Source organism: Trichomycterus rosablanca, chromosome 3 (assembly GCF_030014385.1).
Source record: "Trichomycterus rosablanca isolate fTriRos1 chromosome 3, fTriRos1.hap1, whole genome shotgun sequence".
NCBI lineage: Eukaryota > Metazoa > Chordata > Actinopteri > Siluriformes > Trichomycteridae > Trichomycterus > Trichomycterus rosablanca.
Genome location: NC_085990.1, coordinates 48,161,380 through 48,187,315, shown reverse-complemented (window position 1 = coordinate 48,187,315; position 25,936 = coordinate 48,161,380). Strand labels below are relative to the sequence as shown.

Genomic DNA, 25,936 nt, shown 5'->3' with positions numbered 1-25,936 from the left:
TCTTTATAATGTTGTAATGTCTCATGTGAAAGCACCAAAACCTCTACACTGTGACACACCCACAGATGACGTCACGGTTCGCGCTGAAAAGCCGAGTATTCTGTGGTGCCAGATTAGAACTCTAGTTCGCTGTCTGGAACCTCATTTTTTCGGTGGAAACAAGCAGAACCAGTTCAAAATCAAGTTTGCGAACATGAACGGAGCCAGATCCTGGGGAGCCAGATCCTACCTGCACTGAGATTTTTATTGGTCTTGGTCCGGTCTACAGTGCTGCCAAAGCCCCGGGCTGACAGGCCCTGTTAGAACAGCAGGCAGCCCTCACCTCAGCAGTCTGGCTACATGTGCCATATGCCAGAGTTCAGCTCAGCGGCCAGCACACGGGACATCCTGCATCCTGCCAGACGTCCCGGAGAGTTCAGTCAAGCTCTCCGGTAGCTCTCCACTGCATGTAGCCTAGAGCAAGCGTGCAGAACAATGCAGCTTATTTTATATGGTCCTCATGGCAGTCTTGTTAGTTTAGCATTGTGCGATTTAACAGCACTCGATCCCTGATTAGCTCTCTGGAGCTTACCTGAGGGTACAAATATGAGGTCACATTGCCGGTGTGTTTCTGCGGGCGCTCAGGTCTCCTGGCAGAGTCTGGACTTTGAGATTAAATTGATCACCGTGTTTTCCAATGCTTGGATTAATTAAGGGATAAATGGACATGGTCAGCTTTCAGGGGGGTTAATAGGGCCTTGATTTTCTGTCACAACAGTGAGATATGTGAGCGAAACACAAACTAAGGGCCAAAATAATCACCACTCGTGCAGGTGTGCTATAAAGCAGGAGCATTTGACCGGCTATTAAAGAGGGAAATGACAATGATAACGACGTGCTCGGGTGGTTTCAGGTTTATGGTTATGTGCGTTGATGTGGTCCTGCGTGAATAAGTGGGTACACCGTGAATGCTGACCAGCCTGCCCCGACGCCCTCGGTCATTTCATGAATCATTAGAACAGACTCACACTGGATCGATTAAACCACTTCAGAACGTCTGAGTCACCTTTTAGACACATTAAACCAATTTAAACGTTTACCTTAACACTCCATAATAATGTAGGGGTTCATGCAAGCCAGATATGGTGCTAATAAAGTGACTAAACAACTTCCTGTCAGCTTTTTCTAATTATGTTGTTTTTTGGGAGGGTCATTTCACATTAAGGGCTTATTCACATGAGAAGCGTTTTGCTTTGTTCAGCGCTCGGCTTGAGTGGTGCAGTAAAACGTCATCAAAGTATGAATATGAGACGAATCTGCATTTGTGAGAAATAACCGTCAAATCCAGTCAAGCTTAACGTGGATTAATGTACTAAAAGAACGACACAAGAACACTAAACTTCTCTTAATTATTACTCCTTATACACCGATCAGCCATAACATTAAAACCACCTCCTTGTTTCTACACTCACTGTCCATTTTATCAGCTCCACTCACCCTATATGAGCACTTTGTAGTTCTACAATTACTGCCTGTAGTCCATTTGTTTCTCTGCATGCATTGTTAGCCCCTGTTTATGCTGTTTTTCAATGGTCAGGATTCTCACAGGACCACTACAGAGCAGGTATTATTTAGGTGGTGGATCAATCTCAGCACTGCAGTGACACTGACATGGTGGTGGTGTGTTAGTGTGTGTTGTGCTGGTATGAGTGGATAAGACACAGCAGCACTGGTGGAGTTTTTAAACACCTCACTGTCACTGCTGGACTGAGAATAGTTCACCAACCAAGAATATCCAGCCAGCAGCGCATTGTGGGCAGCGTCCAGTGACCGCTAATGAAGGTCTAGAAGATGACCGACTCAAACAGCAGCAATAGATGAGCGATCGTCTCTGACTTTACATCTACAAGGTGGACCAACTAGGTAGGAGTGTCTAATAGACAGGACAGTGAGTTGACACAGCATTTAAAAACTACAGCAGCGCTGCTGTGTCTTATCCACTCATACCAGCACAACACACACTAACACACCACCACCATGGCATTGTCACTGCAGTGCTGAGAATGATCCACCATGTAAGTAATACCTGTTCTGTGGTGGGTCCTGACCATTGAAGAACAGGGTGAATGCAGGCTAGAAAAGTATGTGAAGCAACAGATGGACTACAGTTAGTAATTGTAGAATTACAAAGTGCTTCTATATGGTAAGTGGAGCTAATAAAATGGACAGTGTAAGTAGAAACAAGAAGGTGGTTTTAATGTTATGGTTGATCGGTGTAAGTTCTTTCCACTAATTAAATTCCTCTGTTGTTGTTTTAGTACAATAAGTCATGTTAAGCTTTGTTCATGTTAAGTGTTGTTTGTACGTCCTGAGTTGCTTTTACCGCATCATATCAAACAGTTTGTCTCATTGGAGGGGCTTTGAAAAGTTCAAATGCTTTGGCAGGCATAATTTTTCTAATGTGAATGCTCCCTGAGAGTCCCTATTAAAGCTCGACATCTCTGAGCCAGGCACATCCAGTATTCATTTTTTAATTATATAATATGGATTGTAAAGTTGAGCAGCAGGGAGTGTGAATGCCACACAGCTCCAGGGTTTTTGAAAGATGTGTTTGAGCCCTGTCTCTGGTCATTATCTCTGAGGAGTTTTGCATGTGTTCCTCCTGTGTGAGTAGGAGTTAGTAAGCATGTGAATATGAGTGAGTGAGCAGATGGGTGAGTGACTGTTCCTGCTTTGCGCCAAATGTTTTAGTGAAGGCTTTGGACCCAGTGCAGCACTAATAAGAATGAAGCGGTTACTAATAATAATAATGATAATCCGGGGCAGACGGGGCGCCTTTATTAGTCATATATACAGACACACATGTACAGTACTGTATGATGGTTTGTCTGCATATCCTGCTTGTTTGGAAGCTGTGGTCAGAGTGAAGGGTCAGACAGTTTATGGCACCCCTGGAGCTGAGAGGGTTAACGTTGGGGATTCCAACCTACAGCCTTCCAGCGGGTAACCCACAGCTCTACCAACTGGAAGGTTGTGTGTTTGAATCCTTTCTCTGCGATTACTAAAGACAAATGAGTGAATGCATATTGAATTAATATTAAAAGATGACATGACCCCCAGACATTCTGACCCCCAGATATTCTGGAGCTTTCTACACATGACTAGTAAAAGCTAGGTTTATTCTTCAGTCTGTTAGCTGTTTGATAATTATTATGCTAGCTCACCACTGGAATTGCTGTTGGCAGCTGGGTGTCTCTAGTCTCTCTACGTCCTTGGGGAAGGAGGGGTGATGGCTGAAGCTCAGTGATGAATTGGCTCTGTCCAGGGTATTCTTGCCTTGTGCCCAGTGTCTTCCAGTGAAACCTGACCCTCTGCGTCGCTGACCAAGAAAAAACAAACAAACTGAAAATTAATTAATGAAGAAGGATGTTTGGGTTTCATAATGAACATAGGAGCACCTGCCAGGAGGGAGTTGCAGTAGTCCAACAATATGTATAAAATATCAACACAAATGTGTACTCACCTTTTATTAAGCAGATTAACAAGAGTGTAAAATCTATGGACAGTGGTAGCTCAGTTGGTAAAGCTTTGGGCTATCAATCAAAAGATTGTGGGTTTGAAGCTCGGCTCTGCAATGCAGTCACTGTTGGACCCTTGAGCAAGAGCCTTAATCCTCAACTGCTCGGATTGTATCCTTACACACTTGTGTCATGTTATTAAAATAAAGTAATTGTAAATGTAATCTGGATTACACTGTTAGTTAAGTGAAACTCTAAATGTAAGTCGGATCCTTTCATCTTTTCTGCTAAATGAATAGACCATTATTGCACAATATTTGTCCATAAACAAACACCCAAACAAGCAAATCAATAGTCATTATAGTTATTCTTTAATATCTCAGCCTGGTGTTTCTGCAGATTTAGGCTGGTAGCAGCAAAGTCAGATCTGGTCTGTTGTTTGTTCCACTCTTCTGTCATCCATGAAGGATTCATGCTTTCAGTCATTTTTGTGAGGTCGGGACAGCTGTGGAGGCTGTGCAGGAGCAGGGGAGGCGACCCTCTCGCACCACATGTTTTTCTTTTTGTTCTCCTCTCCCTGGTGGCTGGAGAGTCTGACACTGAAATCTCCAAAAGCAAACAGATGAGTCCATCTCTCTGACAGCAACATTAGTTCTCTCTGACCACAGGACTTAAAATATGTTTTCAAAATGACTGAGAGTTCCAGTGGGGGAGAGGTTAGAGTCAATATACAGTCCTTATGAAACATACTTCAGAAAGTATTCAGACCTCTTGACTTTTTGTACAACTTTTGTATGAAGTTATATTGAATTGATATAGTAAGCACTTTTACTCATCAGTGTTGTCCCAAAAGAAACCAAGCCATAAAGTCTTAGGAACTGTCTGTGTCTCTTCCTGATCAAATTGTGAGATCAAGGATTAGATCAGGGCTCATATATGAAACAATATCTATGGCTTTGAATGATCCTAGGACCTCAGTGCCCTTAAAATTTTAAAAGTAAGAAGCCTGCCAGAATCTAGAACCCTCCTAAAATTGTCCGTCCAGCTAAATCGGACACCCAGACAGGAAGGGCAGAGTAAAATGCACTTTCCTAAGCAGATTGCTTAGGGTTTGTTAAATGGCATGTAAAGGACTGTGACATTCTAGCAGCATCACGCTATAGGGATGCTTTTCAGCGCCAGGAAATGTGAGACTAGTAAGAATTGAGAGAAGTTTCTGAATGTCCTTGACAGGCCCAGACAAAGCCCAGATGCTCTGATACTCTTGTTTCTACACTCACTGTCCATTGTATCAGCTCCACTTACTATATAGAAGCACTTTGTAGTTCTACAATTACTGACTGTAGTCCATCTATTTCTCTACATATCTTTTTAGCCTGCTTTCACCCTGTTCTTCAATGGTCAGGACCCCCACAGGACCACCACAGAGCAGGTATTATTTAGGTGGTGGATGATTCTCAGCACTGCAGTGACACTGACATGGTGGTGGTGTGTTAGTGTGTGTTGTGCTGGTATGAGTGGATCAGACACAGTAGCGCTGCTGGAGTTTTTAAATCCCGTGTCCACTCACTGTCCACTCTATTAGTCACTCCTACCTAGTTGGTCCACCTTGTAGATGTAAAGTCAGAGACGATCGCTCATCTATTGCTGCTGTTTGAGTTGGTCATCTTCTAGACCGTCATCAGTGGTCACAGGATGTTTTTGGTTGGTGGACTATTCTCAGTCCAGCAGTGACAGTGAGGTGTTTAAAAACTCAATCAGCATTGCTGTGTCCTATCCACTCATACCAGCACAACACACACTAACACACCACCACCATGTCAGTGTCACTGCAGTGCTGAGAATGATCCACCACCTAAATAATACCTACTGTGTGGTGGTCCTGTGGGGGTCCTGACCATTGAAGAACAGGGTGAAAGCAGGCAAAAAAAGTATGTAAAGAAACAGATGGACTACAGCCAGTACTTGTAGGACTACAAAGTGCTCCTATATGGTAAGTGGAGCTGATAAAATTGACAGTGAGTCTAGAAACAAGTAGGTGATCATAATGTTAATTTCTGCAAAATGGGTTTCTATAACATATTTAAAAGGGTTTGGGTTGATTAGATGTTGATTGATGAGTAAAAATAGAAATTTCAATTCAATTTCATTTCAATTCAGTCACAGCTCCAGTGGGTCTAAATTTTATTCCCAAACTTAGGGGTGAGTCAGGAATACATCCAGGACATCAGACTGTCAGTTATATATTACAATAACATTTAGGTGTAATAGAAGGTAGTTAATCGATGTACTGGCACGTGAGTTGAAACCACAGTACCCACAGAGAACCATTTCTTACTCCACACAGACAGCAACTGGAACCTGGAATAAAACCTAATTGCTGGTGTGCTGATGTGTGGCACCAACATTACCTGCTTTCCCAAGCCATACTTACAGTTTAATGAATTGATTTATACATGCAATTATTCGTTTGTGTGTGTGTGTGTGTGTGTGTGTGTGTTAGTGCCGAGTGTTTGAAACACACTTCAGCATTGAAGCAGGAGCTTGAATTGATAGATGGACTGTTGGAGTGCACCCAGCATCTCACAGGACTCTTTCAGTGATCTGTTTCAATTTGGTGTGTGTGAGCGCGCCAAACCAGCAGCACCATTCACAGTAATGAAGGAGCGAACCCATCATATGCTTGGCTAGTATTCCCCGGATGGATCAGAGTTTTACATGGTCATTTTTTCCTAGTGTCGCAGCAATTTGATGCCCCAATAATACATAATACATTTACAATATTAGCAGATGTTTTTGTTAAAAGCCACTTACAACTGTGACCATGTACAGTCTAAGCAAAAGAGTGTTAAGGGCCTTGCTTAAGGGACCAACGTTTACTTCTGATTACAAGTCCAGTACATTGATGGCTGAGCTATCACTGCCCTACGAGGCGATGGCATTTATATAATTTAAATCCACGCTGAACCACATGGACATTTATAATTATAGATAAATATTCTTGCCTTTGCTTATACACTGAAAATATTCATAGAACACCGTTAAACAGAATTGTTGAAACTATATTTTAGCCCAATATTAACTGCTCACAAATAAAAACATGGCAGCTTTTTGGTAAATGGCTTGCATTTTATAATACTATGGCTGTAAAGGAAAACAAAGTCTGTGGGTGTACTAGACCACCACTGCCGGGATCTTGAGTTTTCGAGTTTTAATCTCAGAACAGCTATCAGCCAGCAGGGTGCCTACACAGACATGATTGGCTGCGTCTGAGGGAGGGTGGGCCGAAGGGACTCCTCATTGCTAATGCTGGTTGAAGGTGCCTGCACAGAGACGGGACTCTGTATGTAATGCTGCTCTCTGTATGTAGATGAAAAGAAATGTTGGGGGTGTGTGTGTTAGGGACGGCCCTTCACAGTCAGAATAGGGGTCTGCAATACAAATATGAAATCAAACAACAGAGCTTTTATTCTATCACAAGGCATCACACAGACATTTGTACCTTGGAACTATTTTGACTGACCAATCAGAGTAAACTGAATTACTTAAAAAACTGCACAATTTTATTTATTCGTTCATTTAGTCCTCTTCAGTAATACTGTTTCCTGGTGTGATGTGGTGGGTCTACCCTGGGAACAAGGTGTTATGACCCACATGGATTACTGTCTGTCTGATGAGTGTAAGGGGGTGCAAGCAGTGTTGGTTTAGCCCATATATATAGAAGCACTTTGTAGTTCTACAATTACTGACTGTAGTCCATCTGTTTCTCTACATGCTTTGTTAGCCCCGTTTCATGCTGTTCTTCAATGGTCAGGACTCTCACAGGACCACCACAGAGCAGGTATTATTTAGGTGGTGGATCATTCTCAGCACTGCAGTGACACTGACATGGTGGTGGTGTGTTAGGGTGTGTTGTGCTGGTATGAGTGGATAAGACACAGCATATATACAGTGTATCACAAAAGTGAGTACACCCCTCACATTTCTGCAAATATTTTATTATATCTTTTCATGGGACAACACTATAGAACTAACACTTGGATATAACTTAGAGTAGTCAGTGTACAACTTGTATAGCAGTGTAGATTTACTGTCTTCTGAAAATAACTCAACACACAGCCATTAATGTCTAAATGGCTGGCAACATAAGTGAGTACACCCCACAGTGAACATGTCCAAATTGTGCCCAAAGTGTCAATATTTTGTGTGACCACCATTATTATCCAGCACTGCCTTAACCCTCCTGGGCATGGAATTCACCAGAGCTGCACAGGTTGCTACTGGAATCCTCTTCCACTCCTCCATGATGACATCACGGAGCTGGTGGATGTTAGACACCTTGAACTCCTCCACCTTCCACTTGAGGATGCGCCACAGGTGCTCAATTGGGTTTAGTCCATCACCTTTACATTCAGTTTCCTCAGCAAGGCAGTTGTCATCTTGGAGGTTGTGTTTGGGGTCGTTATCCTGTTGGAAAACTGCCATGAGGCCCAGTTTTGGAAGGGAGGGGATCATGCTCTGTTTCAGAATGTCACAGTACATGTTGGAATTCATGTTTCCCTCAATGAACCGCAGCTCCCCAGTGCCAGCAACACTCATGCAGCCCAAGACCATGATGCTACCACCACCATGCTTGACTGTAGGCAAGATACAGTTGTCTTGGTACTTCTCACCAGGGCGCCGCCACACATGCTGGACACCATCTGAGCCAAACAAGTTTATCGTGGTCTCGTCAGACCACAGGGCATTCCAGTAATCCATGTTCTTGGACTGCTTGTCTTCAGCAAACTGTTTGCGGGCTTTCTTGTGCGTCAGTTTCCTTCTGGGATGACGACCATGCAGACCGAGTTGATGCAGTGTGCGGCGTATGGTCTGAGCACTGACAGGCTGACCTCCCACGTCTTCAACCTCTGCAGCAATGCTGGCAGCACTCATGTGTCTATTTTTTAAAGCCAACCTCTGGATATGACGCCGAACACGTGGACTCAACTTCTTTGGTCGACCCTGGCGAAGCCTGTTCCGAGTGGAACCTGTCCTGGAAAACCGCTGTATGACCTTGGCCACCATGCTGTAGCTCAGTTTCAGGGTGTTGGCAATCTTCTTATAGCCCAGGCCATCTTTGTGGACAGCAACAATTCTATTTCTCACATCCTCAGAGAGTTCTTTGCCATGAGGTGCCATGTTGAATATCCAGTGGCCAGTATGAGAGAATTGTACCCAAAACACCAAATTTAACAGCCCTGCTCCCCATTTACACCTGGGACCTTGACACATGACACCAGGGAGGGACAGCGACACATTTGGGCACAATTTGGACATGTTCACTGTGGGGTGTACTCACTTATGTTGCCAGCTATTTAGACATTAATGGCTGTGTGTTGAGTTATTTTCAGAAGACAGTAAATCTACACTGCTATACAAGCTGTACACTGACTACTCTAAGTTATATCCAAGTTTCATGTCTATAGTGTTGTTCCATGAAAAGATATAATGAAATATTTGCAGAAATGTGAGGGGTGTACTCACTTTTGTGATACACTGTATATATATATATATATATATACAGGCACGTGCACAAACATTTTTGGGGGCAGGTGCTCAAGCCAAAAAAAGGGTACCCATCGCCAAAATTATTGATAAAATAAATAAAAAAAACAGTAGGATATTTAACTTATATATTTATTTTTGTTAACACAATCAATACACATCTAATCAAATAACTCAAATGATCAAATTGCATAAATAAATGAAAAACAGGCAAAAACAAGGCCATATTGTGCATGCTTTTTAATAACCAAACAACTGATACTGATTCATCTCCCTCATTTGCTTTACTGGTAGATGGCCTAATCCAGGATAAAAGAGAGCTGCTACCCTGAGCTGCTTGCTGTAGTTCCTTTTCTTTCTGCTTTTGTAACCTTTCTTTTCTTGGCATTATGCTGCAAAATTTCAATGTTGTGCATAGTAATCAAGAGTGACTTACTGAATCTCCATAAAGGGGAGAACACAGTATACATAATTTTACTGTTTTCTGACAGAGTTGAAGCATTACACTAATAATATACCATTACTAGTCTCAATTTACCTCACCAGACTGTCATGTAGCTCAACTTAAGACCTACCTTTGATTTCAAATCAGAAACCCACCTTGGGTAGTTAATGTTAACAATGGGCCTTTTATTATGCCAATAAAATCAAATAGACAGCTAAATAACATTTTCCTATTTATTCATAATTTTTTGTATTCTGTATGCTATATCATAGAGCATTATATTTAGCCTTCTACATATATTAGTTTGTAATGTTAATTACCTAGCAAAATTATTCCTCATTTGTAAACCTCAACTGTTGAAGTATAAATGCTTGCATGAAAATAACTCCTTGACTAAAGGTGACTTTTCCTACACAGCGTTTTGGCCAGGATGCTGTAATTATAAAATATTGTATGTTTGTATCTATTTTCAACACTTTACTGTGAGAGATACTTGACATTCTCTTGCAAAGTGTTTGTGCTCATGCTTTTTTTTTTCTTCAGGCTTTCACATTAAAATAAGTAAGATTTTAAATGAAACAAAACTAGTGAACTTGTCTAATTTGTAAAACAGTAAAACTGTCTTTAAATTCTCTGTCTGTCTGTCTGTCTGTCTGCTGCAGTTTGTCCCCCTCCCCCTTCATTAAACATGACAAACGTCAGTAAACAGCTGGACAAGGCTTTGAAGTCACGTATTTCATGACTCATGAGTACAAAACGTGTAGGCTAGGCATTATGCATGGATGCTCTTTGTATGAAACACTGTCATTACCTGTCTGTCTGATGCTGCGGGTCAGAGGAGAAGTGTGTAGCAGCGGTTTGGCCTGGCGCTCAGCACTGGAGGAGGAGGAGGGAGGGGCAAGGCGGGAGCTTGTGCGCGCCGCGGATCAGATCGGGGCAGAATTCTCACAAGAACTCAAATAAATGCCCGTCAGATATCAAAACACTTTTGAGGGGAATAGATGACAGAGAGGGTAATTTTTATTTTTAAATATTGATGAATGTAGAAAAAAATTGGGCTCCAGCAGAAAGGGCACTTTTCTCATCCAGGGCAAAAGGGCAGGTGCTTGAGCACCACTAGGGGTCTATCTGTGCACGTGTCTGTATATATATACAGGGGTTGGACAAAATAACTGAAACACCTGTCATTTTAGTGTGGGAGGTTTCATGGCTAAATTGGACCAGTCTGGTGGCCAATCTTCATTAATTGCACATTGCAACAGTAAGAGCAGAGTGTGAAGGTTCAATTAGCAGGGTAAGAGCACAGTTTTGCTAAAAATATTGCAATGCACACAACATTATGGGTGACATACCAGAGTTCAAAAGAGGACAAATTGTTGGTGCACGTCTTGCTGGCGCATCTGTGACCAAGACAGCAAGTCTTTGTGATGTATCAAGAGCCACGGTATCCAGGGTAATGTCAGCATACCACCAAGAAGGACAAACCACATCCAACAGGATTAACTGTGGACGCAAGAGGAAGCTGTCTGAAAGGGATGTTCGGGTGCTAACCCGGATTGTATCTAAAAAACATAAAACCACGGCTGCCCAAATCACGGCAGAATTAAATGTGCACCTCAACTCTCCTGTTTCCACCAGAACTGTCCGTCGGGAGCTCCACAGGGTCAATATACACGGCCGGGCTGCTATAGCCAAACCTTTGGTCACTCGTGCCAATGCCAAACGTCGGTTTCAATGGTGCAAGGAGCGCAAATCTTGGGCTGTGGACAATGTGAAACATGTATTGTTCTCTGATGAGTCCACCTTTACTGTTTTCCCCACATCCGGGAGAGTTACGGTGTGGAGAAGCCCCAAAGAAGCGTACCACCCAGACTGTTGCATGCCCAGAGTGAAGCATGGGGGTGGATCAGTGATGGTTTGGGCTGCCATATCATGGCATTCCCGTGGCCCAATACTTGTGCTAGATGGGCGCGTCACTGCCAAGGACTACCGAACCATTCTGGAGGACCATGTGCATCCAATGGCGGTGCCGTGTATCAGGATGACAATGCACCAATACACACAGCAAGACTGGTGAAAGATTGGTTTGATGAACATGAAAGTGAAGTTGAACATCTCCCATGGCCTGCACAGTCACCAGATCTAAATATTATTGAGCCACTTTGGGGTGTTTTGGAGAAGCGAGTCAGGAAACGTTTTCCTCCACCAGCATCACGTAGTGACCTGGCCACTATCCTGCAAGAAGAATGGCTTAAAATTCCTGACCACTGTGCAGGACTTGTATATGTCATTTCCAAGACGAATTGATGCTGTATTGGCCGCAAAAGGAGGCCCTACACCATACTAATAAATTATTGTGGTCTAAAACCAGGTGTTTCAGTTATTTTGTCCAACCCCTGTATATATATATACAGTGTATCACAAAAGTGAGTACACCCCTCACATTTCTGCAGATATTTAAGTATATCTTTTCATGGGACAACACTGACAAAATGACACTTTGACACAATGAAAAGTAGTCTGTGTGCAGCTTATATAACAGTGTAAATTTATTCTTCCCTCAAAATAACTCAATATACAGCCATTAATGTCTAAACCACCGGCAACAAAAGTGAGTACACCCCTTAGTGAAAGTTCCTGAAGTGTCAATATTTTGTGTGGCCACCATTATTTCCAAGAACTGCCTTAACTCTCCTGGGCATGGAGTTTACCAGAGCTTCACAGGTTGCCACTGGAATGCTTTTCCACTCCTCCATGACGACATCACGGAGCTGGCGGATATTCGAAACTTTGCGCTCCTCCACCTTCTGCTTGAGGATGCCCCAAAGATGTTCTATTTTGGGTTTAGGTCTGGAGACATGCTTGGCCAGTCCATCACCTTTACCCTCAGCCTCTTCAATAAATCAGTGGTCGTCTTAGAGGTGTGTTTGGGGTCATTATCATGCTGGAACAATGCCCTGCGACCCAGTTTCCGGAGGGAGGGGATCATGCTCTGCTTCAGTATTTCACTGTACATATTGGAGTTCATGTGTCCCTCAATGAAATGTAACTCCCCAACACCTGCTGCACTCATGCAGCCCCAGACCATGGCATTCCCACCACCATGCTTGACTGTAGGCATGACACTCTTATCTTTGTACTCCTCACCTGATTGCTGCCACACATGCTTGAGACCATCTGAACCAAACAAATTAATCTTGGTCTCATCAGACCATAGGACATGGTTCCAGTAATCCATGTCCTTTGTTGACATGTCTTCAGCAAACTGTTTGCGGGCTTTCTTGTGTAGAGACTTCAGAAGAGGCTTCCTTCTGGGGTGACAGCCATGCAGACCAATTTGATGTAGTGTGCGGCGTATGGTCTGAGCACTGACAGGCTGACCCCCCACCTTTTCAATCTCTGCAGCAATGCTGACAGCACTCCTGCACCTATCTTTCAAAGACAGCAGTTGGATGTGACGCTGAGCACGTGCACTCAGCTTCTTTGGACGACCAACGCGAGGTCTGTTCTGAGTGGACCCTGCTCTTTTAAAACGCTGGGTGATCTTGGCCACTGTGCTGCAGCTCAGTTTCAGGGTGTTGGCAATCTTCTTGTAGCCTTGGCCATCTTCATGTAGCGCAACAATTCGTCTTTTAAGATCCTCAGAGAGTTCTTTGCCATGAGGTGCCATGTTGGAACTTTCAGTGACCAGTATGAGAGAGTGTGAGAGCTGTACTACTAAATTGAACACACCTGCTCCCTATGCACACCTGAGACCTAGTAACACTAACGAATCACATGACATTTTGGAGGGAAATAGACAAGCAGTGCTCAATTTGGACATTTAGGGGTGTAGTCTCTTAGGGGTGTACTCACTTTTGTTGCCGGTGGTTTAGACATTAATGGCTGTATATTGAGATATTTTGAGGGAAGAATAAATTTACACTGTTATATAAGCTGCACACAGACTACTTTTCATTGTGTCAAAGTGTCATTTTGTCAGTGTTGTCCCATGAAAAGATATACTTAAATATCTGCAGAAATGTGAGGGGTGTACTCACTTTTGTGATACACTGTATATATATATATATATATATACAGTATATATATATACTGTGTATATATATATATATATATATATATATATATATATATATATATATACTTCTTTAAATGCAGGCTTGTCACATCGCAGTGTTGTAAATCAGTCTATGATTACACTTGCAATCTGATGATGCCAGTTTTAATTACTTCCTAGAGCACTTCATATAGCTCCATGTCACCGAATGCTAATCTTACATTGGCGCAAAGCTGGTCTAATAAGATGTTGACGTTTCCGAAAACAAACACAGAACCTTCTGCTGGTACCAGCGGTCCGTCTGTGTGGAGCTTTGACAAGGTGTTTAAGAATGCACCAGGCTTGACGCTGAGGCGCAGATGTTCCTCCACGCTGGCTAAATGAATTAATAGTGCTCGCTACTACGAGGAAGTTTAGAACAAGCTGCAGAAACTCTTTCTTTAGATACATCTGGCAGCAGCACAGATTCTTTTCTCCCAGCATGAGTGCTGCTAAATTAAAAAAAAAATGTGAATGAAAAAAGAAAAAAAAGACTGTGAGAATGCATGTGTGAGTGTAATTTCCACAGAGTAGAATGCTCTTGCCCTTCATGCTGGCTATTAAAACCTTTTGACCGGAAACTAGTTTTAATCTGTCTGCAATTTGTTCAACACGTGTAATTGAACTTAAACGAGGCCGTCCGTGCGGTAAGAGCTACATTAAAATTGACCCGTCTTTTTGGTGATCTGTAAGACTTAGCTCGACGGAGGTGTGAAATAAGAACTGAGGAACTGAAATAATTGGCTAGCATTAGCCTCTGGTAATTTTAAAAAGATTTCTTTAGTGGTGCAGTGTACCTGAAAATGTGTAGTTCATGGACGTACACGTTGAGCTCTTGCATCCCACCTGCAAACATATGTTTGAGCCAATGATCTCACGCCTCATTTAATCATTTTCAGTAAGTCGCTGTGTATCTTTACCGTACAGTAAATACCGTACGCTATGCAGAAACACACTGGATAGGATCTGGATAATTACAACACACTCATTTATGTTTAGCGTTGCTAATTTACCTTCTTCATGTGTTTGAAGAGAAAAGCAGATTGGCCAGACATGGAACGAACATGAGCTGAGCATCCAATCTGGCCACAGTAGCGTATGTTGCTGTGTGGTACACAATCTATGAGCTGTGTCACTGTGTCTAAGCCAAGGATTTGTATTGCAAATGTCATGTGACTCTCCATACTGGAAATGCTAATTAATTAATTTTATTAATTTATTTATTTATTAGGATTTTAACATCATGTTTTACACACTTTGGTTACATTCATGACAGAACAGGTAGTTACTGGTTACACAAGATCAGTTCACACATTTAGTGTCAAACACAGTCATGAAAAATGTATCTCCAGTTCACCGAAAACCGGAGCTCCCGGTGGAAACCCATGCAGACAGGGGGAGAACATGCAAACTCCACACAAAAAGGACCCAGATCACTCCACCTGGGAATCAAACCCAGGACTTTTTTGCTGTGAGGCAACAGTGCTACCCACCAAGCCATCGTGCCGTCATTTGCTTTATTTAGCAGACACTTTTATCCAAAGTGATTTTCAATTAGGGTTAAGGGCCTTACTCATTGGCCCAACAATCATAACCTGAACTTGCGACGTTCTGATTACTAGCTCAGCACCTTAACCATTGAGCTACCACTGCTTGTCTTGTCAGAATATTAAAAGCAGAATCAAATCATTGTGGCATTGAAATAGATATATATAGATATATATAGAAATAATTCCTTGACCATGTCTTTAGCTGACACACCTGATACTGTGTCCAGGATATTCCTGCCACAACTCTAACCTGGATAAAGCAGTTGATAAAAATGAAATGACATGAAAATTAGTTTATGATTTGTCCTGAGTTGCGACACTTTGAATTCCAAACTGCTTCTATTAGCAACAAGCATGAGCAGACTCTGGAGCAGTGTCATGTATTGTCAAGACTGATGAATCATTTCTCGGATGATTCTTTAATGACTAAAGGCTAATTCTGGAATAGACAAATTTTAGAAACACACTACAGTATGTTAATATTGTGCCATATGAAGTTTGGTGAAATAAAAAAATAAAGTATGAAGAGCTTTGACTTCAATCCCATTTAGAATGAATTCCACCAACTAACCACCAGCCAGCTCCTATCAACCAACATTAGTGTCTGACCTCAGTAATGCTTGTATGGCAAATCCCAGCGGTTATGTTTCAAGATCTGATTAAAAGCTTTCTTACAAGAATAGAGGATGTTAAAGCATTAAAAAGGTGCAAATTCCACATTTAAGTCCATGTTTTTTAATGTGCTTTTGAGTGTCAATAGACGTTTGTAGTGTATTCAGATGGAAAAAGGAACATAAGTGTGTAAGTTTAATGCCTAAGAGAATTTTAAAAAGTTTTAAAAAGTCAGAATCTATGACTGGTCTAAAACGTGGGACCAGTTCCATCAGGAAACACTGGGCACAAGGCAGTAATTTCAGGGCTTTGGCCACCATCCTTCCCCCAGACAGAGCTGTTCTACAGCTACAGTGACTCCTTCAGTCTGGTAAAGGCACTGATGCCGCTGACTGGTGTTAGGATGTGGCCAGTGGTTTTGTCCTGGTCAGAGAAGGCGTGTGCTAGCCTGAAGCCCTTTATGGCCAGTGAGAATGTTGTGTAACTGATGAAGGTCACCAATGTGCACAGGGTAATTAATTCTGTCTAAAAGTGGGACAACACATAGTAAGACAAATTAGTAAGCTGGCTTACATACAGTAACTCAACAGATGTTTTAATTAGGAGTTAAAGCTAGGAATTGGCTTAATATTTAATTTGACCAGGAGTAAAGGGATTCAGGCATACCTTCCAGGGCCCCAAAAACACAATAAACCTTTATAAAATGCTGGATTGTCAGAGACAGTAACAAAATAAACTAAACAAGCGTTGTAATAAAGGAAGGTCCAGTCATACCAGGTGTTTTATATGGAATAATAATGTGGTTGAAATGGTTTGAATTTGATCTACAGTATATTTTCACTCATGATATACACTGATCAGCCAAAACATTAAAACCACCTCCTTGTTTCTACACACACTGTCCATTTTATCAGCTCCACTTACCATATAGGAGCACTTTGTAGTTCTACAGTTACTGACTGTGGTCCATCTGTTTCTCTGCATACTTTGTTAGCCCCCTTTCATGCTGTTTTTCAATGGTCAGGACTCTTCCAGGACCACTACAGATTAGGTATTATTTAGGTGGTGGATCATTCTCAGCACTGCAGTGACACTGACATGGTGGTGGTGTGTTAATGTGTGTTGTGCTGGTATGAGTGGATCAGATACAACAATGCTGATGGAGTTTTTAAATACCGTGTTCACTCACTGTCCACTCTATTAGACACTCATACCTAGTTGGTTCACCTTGTAGAAGTCAGAGACGATCACTCATCTATTGCTGCTGTTTGAGTTGGTCATCTTCTAGACCTTCATCGGTGGTCACAGGACACTGCCCATGGGGCGCTGTTGGCTGGATATACAGTGCCTTGCAAAAGTATTCGACCCCCTTGAACTTTTCAACCTTTTGTCACATTTTAGGCTTCAAACATAACGATATCAAATTGTAATTTTTTGTGAAGAATCAACAACAAGCGGGACACAATCGTGAAGTGGAACGAAATTTATTGGATATTTTAAACTTTTTTTAGAAATAAAAAACTGAAAAGTGGGGCGTGCAATATTATTCGGCCCCCTTGCGTTGATACTTTGTAGCGCCACCTTTTTCTGCGATTACAGCTGCAAGTCGCTTGGGGTATGTCTCTATCAGTTTTGCACATCGAGAGACAGAAATTTTTGCCCATTCTTCCTTGCAAAACAGCTCGAGCTCAGTGAGGTTGGATGGAGAGCGTTTGTGAACAGCAGTTTTCAGCTCTTTCCACAGATTCAGGTCTGGACTTTGACTTGGCCATTCTAACACCTGGATACGTTTATTTGTGAACCATTCCATTGTAGATTTTGCTTTATGTTTTGGATCATTGTCTTGTTGGAAGATAAATCTCCGTCCCAGTCTCAGGTCTTTTGCAGACTGCAACAGGTTTTCTTCCAGAATGGTCCTGTATTTGGCTCCATCCATCTTCCCATCAATTTTAACCATCTTCCCTGTCCCTGCTGAAGAAAAGCAGGCCCAAACCATGATGCTGCCACCACCATGTTTGACAGTGGGGATGGTGTGTTCAGGGTGATGAGCTGTGTTGCTTTTACGCCAAACATAACGTTTTGCATTGTGGCCAAAAAGTTCGATTTTGGTTTCATCTGACCAGAGCACCTTCTTCCACATGCTTGGTGTGTCTCCCAGATGACTTTTTATGGATATCTTTGAGAAATGGCTTTCTTCTTGCCACTCTTCCATAAAGGCCAGATTTGTGCAGTGTACGACTGATTGTGTCCTATGGACAGAGTCTCCCACCTCAGCTGTAGATCTCTGCAGTTCATTCAGAGTGATCATGGGCCTCTTGGCTGCATCTCTGATCAGACTTCTCCTTGTTTGAGCTGAAAGTTTAGAGGGACGGCAGGGTCTTTGTAGATTTGCAGTGGTCTGATACTCCTTCCATTTCAATATGATCGCTTGCACAGTGCTCCTTGAGATGTTTAAAGCTTGGGAAATCTTTTTGTATCCAAATCCGGCTTTAAACTTCTCCACAACAGTATCTCGGACCTGCCTGGTGTGTTCCTTGGTCTTCATGATGCTCTCTGCGCTTTAAACAGAACTCTGAGACTATCACAGAGCAGGTGCATTTATACGGAGACTTGATTACACACAGGTGGATTCTATTTATCACCATCAGTCATTTAGGTCAACATTGGATCATTCAGAGATCCTCACTGAACTTCTGGAGTGAGTTTGCTGCACTGAAAGTAAAGGGGCCGAATAATATTGCACGCCCCACTTTTTAGTTTTTTATTTCTAAAAAAAGTTTAAAATATCCAATAAATTTCGTTCCACTTCACGATTGTGTCCAATTGTTGTTGATTCTTCACAAAAAATTACAATTTCATATCGTTATGTTTGAAGCCTGAAATGTGGCAAAAGGTTGAAAAGTTCAAGGGGGCCGAATACTTTTGCAAGGCACTGTATTCGGTTGGTGGACTATTCTCAGTCCAGCAGTGACAGTGAGGTGTTTAAAAACATGATCCACTCATACCAGCACAACACACTCTAACACACCACCACCATGTCAGTGTCACTGCAGTGCTGAGAATGACCCACCACCCAAATAATACCTGCTCTGTGGTGGTCTTTTTGGGGTTCCTGACCATTGAAGAACAGGATAAAAGCAGGCTAAAAAAAATGTAGAGAAACAGGTGGACTACAGTCAGTAATTGTAGAACTACGAAGTGCTTTTATATGGTAAGTGAAGCTGACAAAATGGACAGTGAGTGTAGAAACAAGGAGGTGGTTTTAATGTTATGGTTGATCAGTGTATGTATAATGTGTACATATAGGATGGATCTGCATTCGTGAACAGTGCAAAAACTGCAAATGCAAAATCCTAAATTGCTAAGTAATGGCCAAATTTCCTGCTTAAACATGATGGCCGACCATCTTTAGTCTGAAATCTTTCAGTCTCAGCCTAAACAGTATCACAGTTGCTGGAAAGAATCAGTGAATGCGAGAGTGAACGACTGGGGGAGAGAGAATACAGCAGCGTTGGCAGTATGACAATTTCAGAGAGGAATAGATTTCATTCAAATTAAACTGATATTAGAAATCTATTCATAGTGCTTTCTTATCTTTTTCTAATTAAAGGCAAGGGATTTAAATGAATGCGGGATAGTACTTCACTTATTCCACGTTCATATTAAAATCTATATATTAAAACTGGGCTGCAGCCTCCTCTTATAAAATCTACTCTCTATTTTTAGAAAGCAGTTTTTATTTGTTCTGTGCTCTTTTTGTTCTTCCTTTCCTCTCTAATCTCTCTTTATGCTTCTTGTCTCATTCGTTCAGGTCTGATCCGGTTACAGGAGCTCATTAAAGCCCCCTCTCGTTACAACATCCGGTTAAAAATCCGTCAGTTGCCAGCAGAAACGAAGGACACTAAGCCTCTTCTTAAGGAGATGAAACGAGGAAAAGAGTTCCATGTGATCTTCGATTGTGGCCACGAGATGGCTGCTAACATTCTCAAACAGGTGAGCTGCAAATATACCAGCGTAAAATCAGTATTATTCTCTCGTATAATATCAGATAGATAGATAGATAGATAGATAGATAGATAGATAGATAGATAGATAGATAGATAGATAGATAGATTCAACTTTATTGTCATTGCTCAGTACAGGTACAAGGCAACGAAACACAGTTAGCATCTACCACAAGTGCAAATAGTAGCATTGTGCAAGAAAACAGAGAATATCAGTAAAGTTACATATCTATGAGTAATATTAATATATAACTATAACTATAGGTAATTACACATATGAAATTATATCTATGTACATAGTACTATATACATAATAGCAATAATAACAATTAACCTCTGAAAAAGGTATGTATTATAATAACAGTAATAATAATAGGAGATATGTAAATAGATAACTATACAACTGTAACTATAACTATATAAGTATGTTGCTAAATAACTATAACTATACGTATGTATGTAAAACAGTTGTGTAAAGTGCAGGTGCAAATGATAAATAATAATAACAGTCCACTGTGTAGTCCAGGGTGTTGGTAAAGTAAAGTGCAGGTGCAAATGATAAATAATAATAACAGTCCAGTGTGTAGTCCAGGGTGTTGGTAAAGTAAAGTGCAGGTGCAAATGATAAATAATAACAGTCCAGTGTGTAGTCCAGGGTGTTGGTAAAGTGCAGGTGCAAATGATAAATAATAACAGTCCAGTGTGTAGTCCAGGCTGTTGGTAAAGTAAAGTGCAGGTGCAAATGATAAATAATAATAACAGTCCAGTGTGTAGTCCAGGCTGTTGGTAAAGTAAAGTGCAGGTGCAAATGATCAATAATAACAGTCCAGTGTGTAGTCCAGGGTGTTGGTAAAGTAAAGTGCAGGTGCAAATGATAAATAATAATAACAGTCCAGTGTGTAGTCCGGGGTGTTGGTAAAGTAAAGTGCAGGTGCAAATGATAAATAATAATAACAGTCCAGTGTGTAGTCCGGGGTGTTGGTAAAGTAAAGTGCAGGTGCAAATGATCAATAATAACAGTCCAGTGTGTAGTCCGGGGTGTTGGTAAAGTAAAGTGCAGGTGCAAATGATAAATAATAATAACAGTCCAGTGTGTAGTCCAGGGTGTTGGTAAAGTAAAGTGCAGGTGCAAATGATAAATAATAACAACAGTCCAGTGTGTAGTCCGGGGTGTTGATAAAGTGCAGGTGCAAATGATAAATAATAACAACAGTCCAGTGTGTAGTCCGGGGTGTTGGTAAAGTAAAGTGCAGGTGCAAATGATAAATAATAACAACAGTCCAGTGTGTAGTCCGGGGTGTTGATAAAGTGCAGGTGCAAATGATAAATAATAACAACAGTCCAGTGTGTAGTCCGGGGTGTTGGTAAAGTAAAGTGCAGGTGCAAATGATAAATAATAACAACAGTCCAGTGTGTAGTCCGGGGTGTTGGTAAAGTAAAGTGCAGGTGCAAATGATAAATAATAACAACAGTCCAGTGTGTAGTCCGGGGTGTTGGTAAAGTAAAATGCATGTGCAAATGATAAATAATAACAACAGTCCAGTGTGTAGTCCAGGGTGTTGGTAAAGTAAAATGCAGGTGCAAATGATAAATAATAACAACAGTCCAGTGTGTAGTCCGGGGTGTTGGTAAAGTAAAGTGCAGGTGCAAATGATAAATAATAACAACAGTCCAGTGTGTAGTCCGGGGTGTTGGTAAAGTAAAGTGCAGGTGCAAATGATAAATAATAACAACAGTCCAGTGTGTAGTCCGGGGTGTTGGTAAAGTAAAATGCAGGTGCAAATGGTAAATAATAACAACAGTCCAGTGTGTAGTCCGGGGTGTTGATAAAGTGCAGGTGCAAATGATAAATAATAACAACAGTCCAGTGTGTAGTCCGGGGTGTTGGTAAAGTAAAGTGCAGGTGCAAATGATAAATAATAATAACAGTCCAGTGTGTAGTCCGGGGTGTTGGTAAAGTAAAGTGCAGGTGCAAATGATAAATAATAACAACAGTCCAGTGTGTAGTCCGGGGTGTTGGTAAAGTAAAGTGCAGGTGCAAATGATAAATAATAACAACAGTCCAGTGTGTAGTCCGGGGTGTTGATAAAGTGCAGGTGCAAATGATAAATAATAATAACAGTCCAGTGTGTAGTCCGGGGTGTTGATAAAGTGCAGGTGCAAATGATAAATAATAACAACAGTCCAGTGTGTAGTCCGGGGTGTTGATAAAGTGCAGGTGCAAATGATAAATAATAACAACAGTCCAGTGTGTAGTCCGGGGTGTTGATAAAGTGCAGGTGCAAATGATAAAAAATAATAACAGTCCAGTGTGTAGTCCGGGGTGTTGGTAAAGTGCAGGTGCAAATGACAAATAATAATAACAGTCCAGTGTGTAGTCCGGGGTGTTGTGGTTTTACCGGTGAAGAGTGGTGTTCAATAAAGTACTTGAGGTGGAAAAAAAACTGTTTTTGAGCCGACTGTTCCTGGTTCTCTTCCCAGATGGCAGAAGGTTATACAGTGTGAGATCTTTTATATGTATAGAGTACCTACTATAAGTATACTATATACCTACTATATGTAGAGCAGACCTACTCAGGGGATTCCATTCATGATGCAAAATTCAACTGGTCAGTTATGATTTTATTACACAAATCTGAATTGGCCGGTTCCTTACATTGTTTTATTCCCGTGCCCCTAAACTGATCCATGTTTGATTCTGTTATTATAAATAATGCCTGTTGGCACAGCTGGTAGAATAAGTGCAACATGGGTTCTGTAGCAATGTTTTACATGTTCTCAGTTTGTCCATGTAGCTGTTCCCCTGCTCCTCTGGCTTTCCTCTCTGGGCCAAAACAAGATAAATTAAGCTCATATGTAAATGAGTAAGGGCACATTCACATGAGAAGCGGCAAAACCACATTTGTGATGGCTGTGCAGTTGTTTCCTATGGAGTGTGGCACCTGATTGAACTTTGCTTCCAATGCCTCCAATGAGATGAACTGTTTGATATGACGCAGTAAAAGCGACTCAGGCAGAACAAACAGCTCAAAACGTAACGTGACTTACTGTACTAAAACAACGAGCGAGGTATTTCATTAGTGGAGGGAACTTATGAGCAGTAATAATTAAGAGAAGTTTAGTCTCCCTTCATCGTTCTTTTCATAAATTAAACCACATTAAGCGATAAGTGTTTTAAACTCTCTCTGAAAAGCTGATTCTCACAATTTATCAGAACCTCAAGCTATAACACAAGTTTAACAGTAAGGAAAATGAAGCTACACACAGATGTATGTGGATGCTTTAGAGTGGATTTGACGGTTATTCCACACAAATGTAGGTTCGTCTCATATTCACACTTTGATGATGTTTTATTGCACTGCTTAAGCCAAGCACTGAACAAAGCGCCACTTTGTGCCGAGGCTTGCCGTGAGCGAACCGCAAAATGCTTCTCATGTAAATGCACCCTCAGTAGATGTCTAAGTGCCACTGTCCAGGTTGTAATCCTGCTTTGCACCATGTGCATCGGGTGTAGTGCAGCCCTGACCAGGATGAAACAGTACATCTAAAAAAAAGAATTAATCAATCAATCAAGAAATAAATGAATAAATATTGAAATACAAACTACAACATTTACCTGTTTATTATGCAGTTTTCCTCATAGTATATTAAACTACAATTTTGGCTTAATGACCATGCTGGAAATTTTTTTACTGAAAGTTGTTTGTTTAAATGCAGATAACTGTAACGAGGACTCTGAAATGCAAGTTGAATTGTTTATTGAGACAAAGTTACAATCAAACAGTTCAAAATCACACCCCGGACACGTGGTCAGGAACAAAGTAAGGTCGGTCGACCAGCAAACAGGTTGTCGTGAACAAGGCTCTGGATCAAAGGAAAATATTCATAAAACTGTGGTCAAGATACAAACCAGTAGAACATGGAACATTTACAGTATTTAGCAGATACCTTAATCCAAAGCGACTTACAATTGAGACTGTATGCATTGCAAGCAATTGAGGGTTAAGGGTTTAACAGTGGCAACCTGGCAGATGTGGGGCTTAAACCAGCGATTTTCCAGTTACTAGTCCTGAATGTAAACCGCTGAGCAATCACTGAAACAATGCTTTGTACAGGCTTGTGACGTGCTATAAAAGCCCAAACCAGTCTGCAAATGCAAGAACGTTAAAGTAGAAAAAGACTTTGCAACTACTAACACAATACAGGTGCAGCAAATCAAGGGTATCAACAGAAAATTGACTGAAAATGGGTGCAACTCAGAGGGTGGAAAGTGAACATGGCTGAGATCGGTGCGAATTGCTGACAGACCCTAAAATCCTAATTGCATTTTTACATACATTACAATTCATTACTAAAGTTGCAACAGCGACAAATAGTGACACTTTCATTTCTGCTCATAAAAGTCAGCTTTGTAATTATGTCATTATATTACCTTATTTTTAACTCAACACAGTAAGAATTAAAAGAAAGCTTTATTATTACTTGTATTATAGAGAAGAATTTTATACATTACATAGAGGCTCTCCAGTGGCCAGTACAGAGTTCTGACCTGAACTCCATTAAACACCTTTGGAATGAACTTCAACATCGGTTGTGAGCTCGACCTTCTTATCCAGCATCACAGTCGACTTCTTGACTGAATGAGCTCAAATCACTGCTGACAAGTAGTCCAAGCTCTGGTGTAAAGCCTTGTGCAAAAAGGAGGTGGTGTGTGTGTGTGTGTGTGTGTGTGTGGGGGGGGGGGGGGTGTCTAGTAAGCTCATGGACAATTGTCCACATACTTTTAGCCCTATAGTGTGTATATAAAATTTTAATACCATTATTATTATTATTGTTATTAGTTATTAAGGCCAGTGGTAGCTCAGTGCTTAAGGTACTGGACTAGTAATCGGAATGTTGGCTCAGGTTCAGGCAGCACATCTGCCAGATTGCCAGTGTTGGGCCCTTCAGCAATGCCCCCAACCCTTAGTTTCTTGTATTGTATACGGTCACAATAGTGTCCCACTGGATGAAAAAGCATCTGCTTAATGGCATGAATGTAAACAGGGTCAAAAAGACTTATAACTTTATAAATGTTGTTGTTGACCATCCTCTTCCTCTTTTACCCTTAACTCCTCCCAACCTAATTGTCTTTTTCAATGAATTAGTTCTTATAATGTTCTCAAATTAAGAGAGCATCAATTTGGTCGTGTCCTTCTGCTTTTCCATTTTGGCCAGCAGACGAGGCACGGAGGTGCAGATGGCTGACATGTCAATCTCTTGATTGACAATCAAGCTCCTTTGTTACCTACTTGCTGTTTTCTGAAGCCATGATCAGGTGGTATAGGGGTTCCAGTTCCAAAGGCAGCGTGACGTACCTGTTGTCATGAAGTGCGCCAGTTGGTGGGGTCACGGGGTTGCTTGTGCATTGCTGGCAGGTTCTGAAGGTCCCCTACCTTTCCTTTTTTTGAGAGGCCTGTCACAGACAGTATTGTGATTTCCAGTTTTCAGTTGTGCACTATCCCTGTTCTGTCCACTTTCTCCATGTGGGCTGCAGATTTTTTGTGTCTTTCATTTGTTACTTTGTTTCTATTAATTTGGCCTATTATTTGTGATTTTTGCCATTTCTGTTGGTGGCTTTTAACTACCTTGATTAAAGCATTTGCACCTAGGTTCTATTTTCATTCTTGCAAGTGTGTGGATGTACAGTGGGGCCAAAAAGTATTTAGTCAGCCACTGATTGTGCAGGTTCTCCTACTTAGAAAGATGAGAGGTCTGTAATTTTCATCATAGCTACACTTCAACTATGAGAGACAAAATGAGAAAAAAAAATCCAGGAAATCACATTGTAGGATTTTTAAAGAATTTATTCGTAAATTATGGTGGAAAATAAGTATTTGGTCAATAACAAAAGTTCAACTCAATACTTTGTAACATAACCTTTGTTGGCAATGACAGAGGTCAAACGTTTCCAGTAAGTCTTCACCAGGTTTGCACACACTGTAGCTGGTATTTTGGCCCATTCCTCCATGCAGATCTCCTCTAGAGCAGTGATGTTTTGGGGCTGTCGCTGGGCAACACGGACTTTCAACTCCCTCCACAAATTTTCTCTGGGGTTGAGGTCTGGAGACTGGCTAGGCCACTCCAGGACCTTGAAATGCTTTTTACGGAGCCACTCATTCGTTGCCCGAGCGGTGAGTTTGGGA

At 41.4% G+C, this 25,936-nt stretch overlaps 1 protein-coding gene across 1 annotated transcript in view; it reads left to right on the top strand.

The window, feature by feature from the left end:
* grik2 (glutamate receptor, ionotropic, kainate 2) overlaps positions 1–25,936 on the top strand; it is a 289,146-nt gene that overhangs the window by 96,374 nt on the left and 166,836 nt on the right. Inside the window, exon 4 of the mRNA XM_062991399.1 lies at positions 19,559–19,740. Coding sequence (XP_062847469.1) covers positions 19,559–19,740 — 182 coding nt within the window. The remainder of the gene's footprint in view (positions 1–19,558; positions 19,741–25,936) is intronic.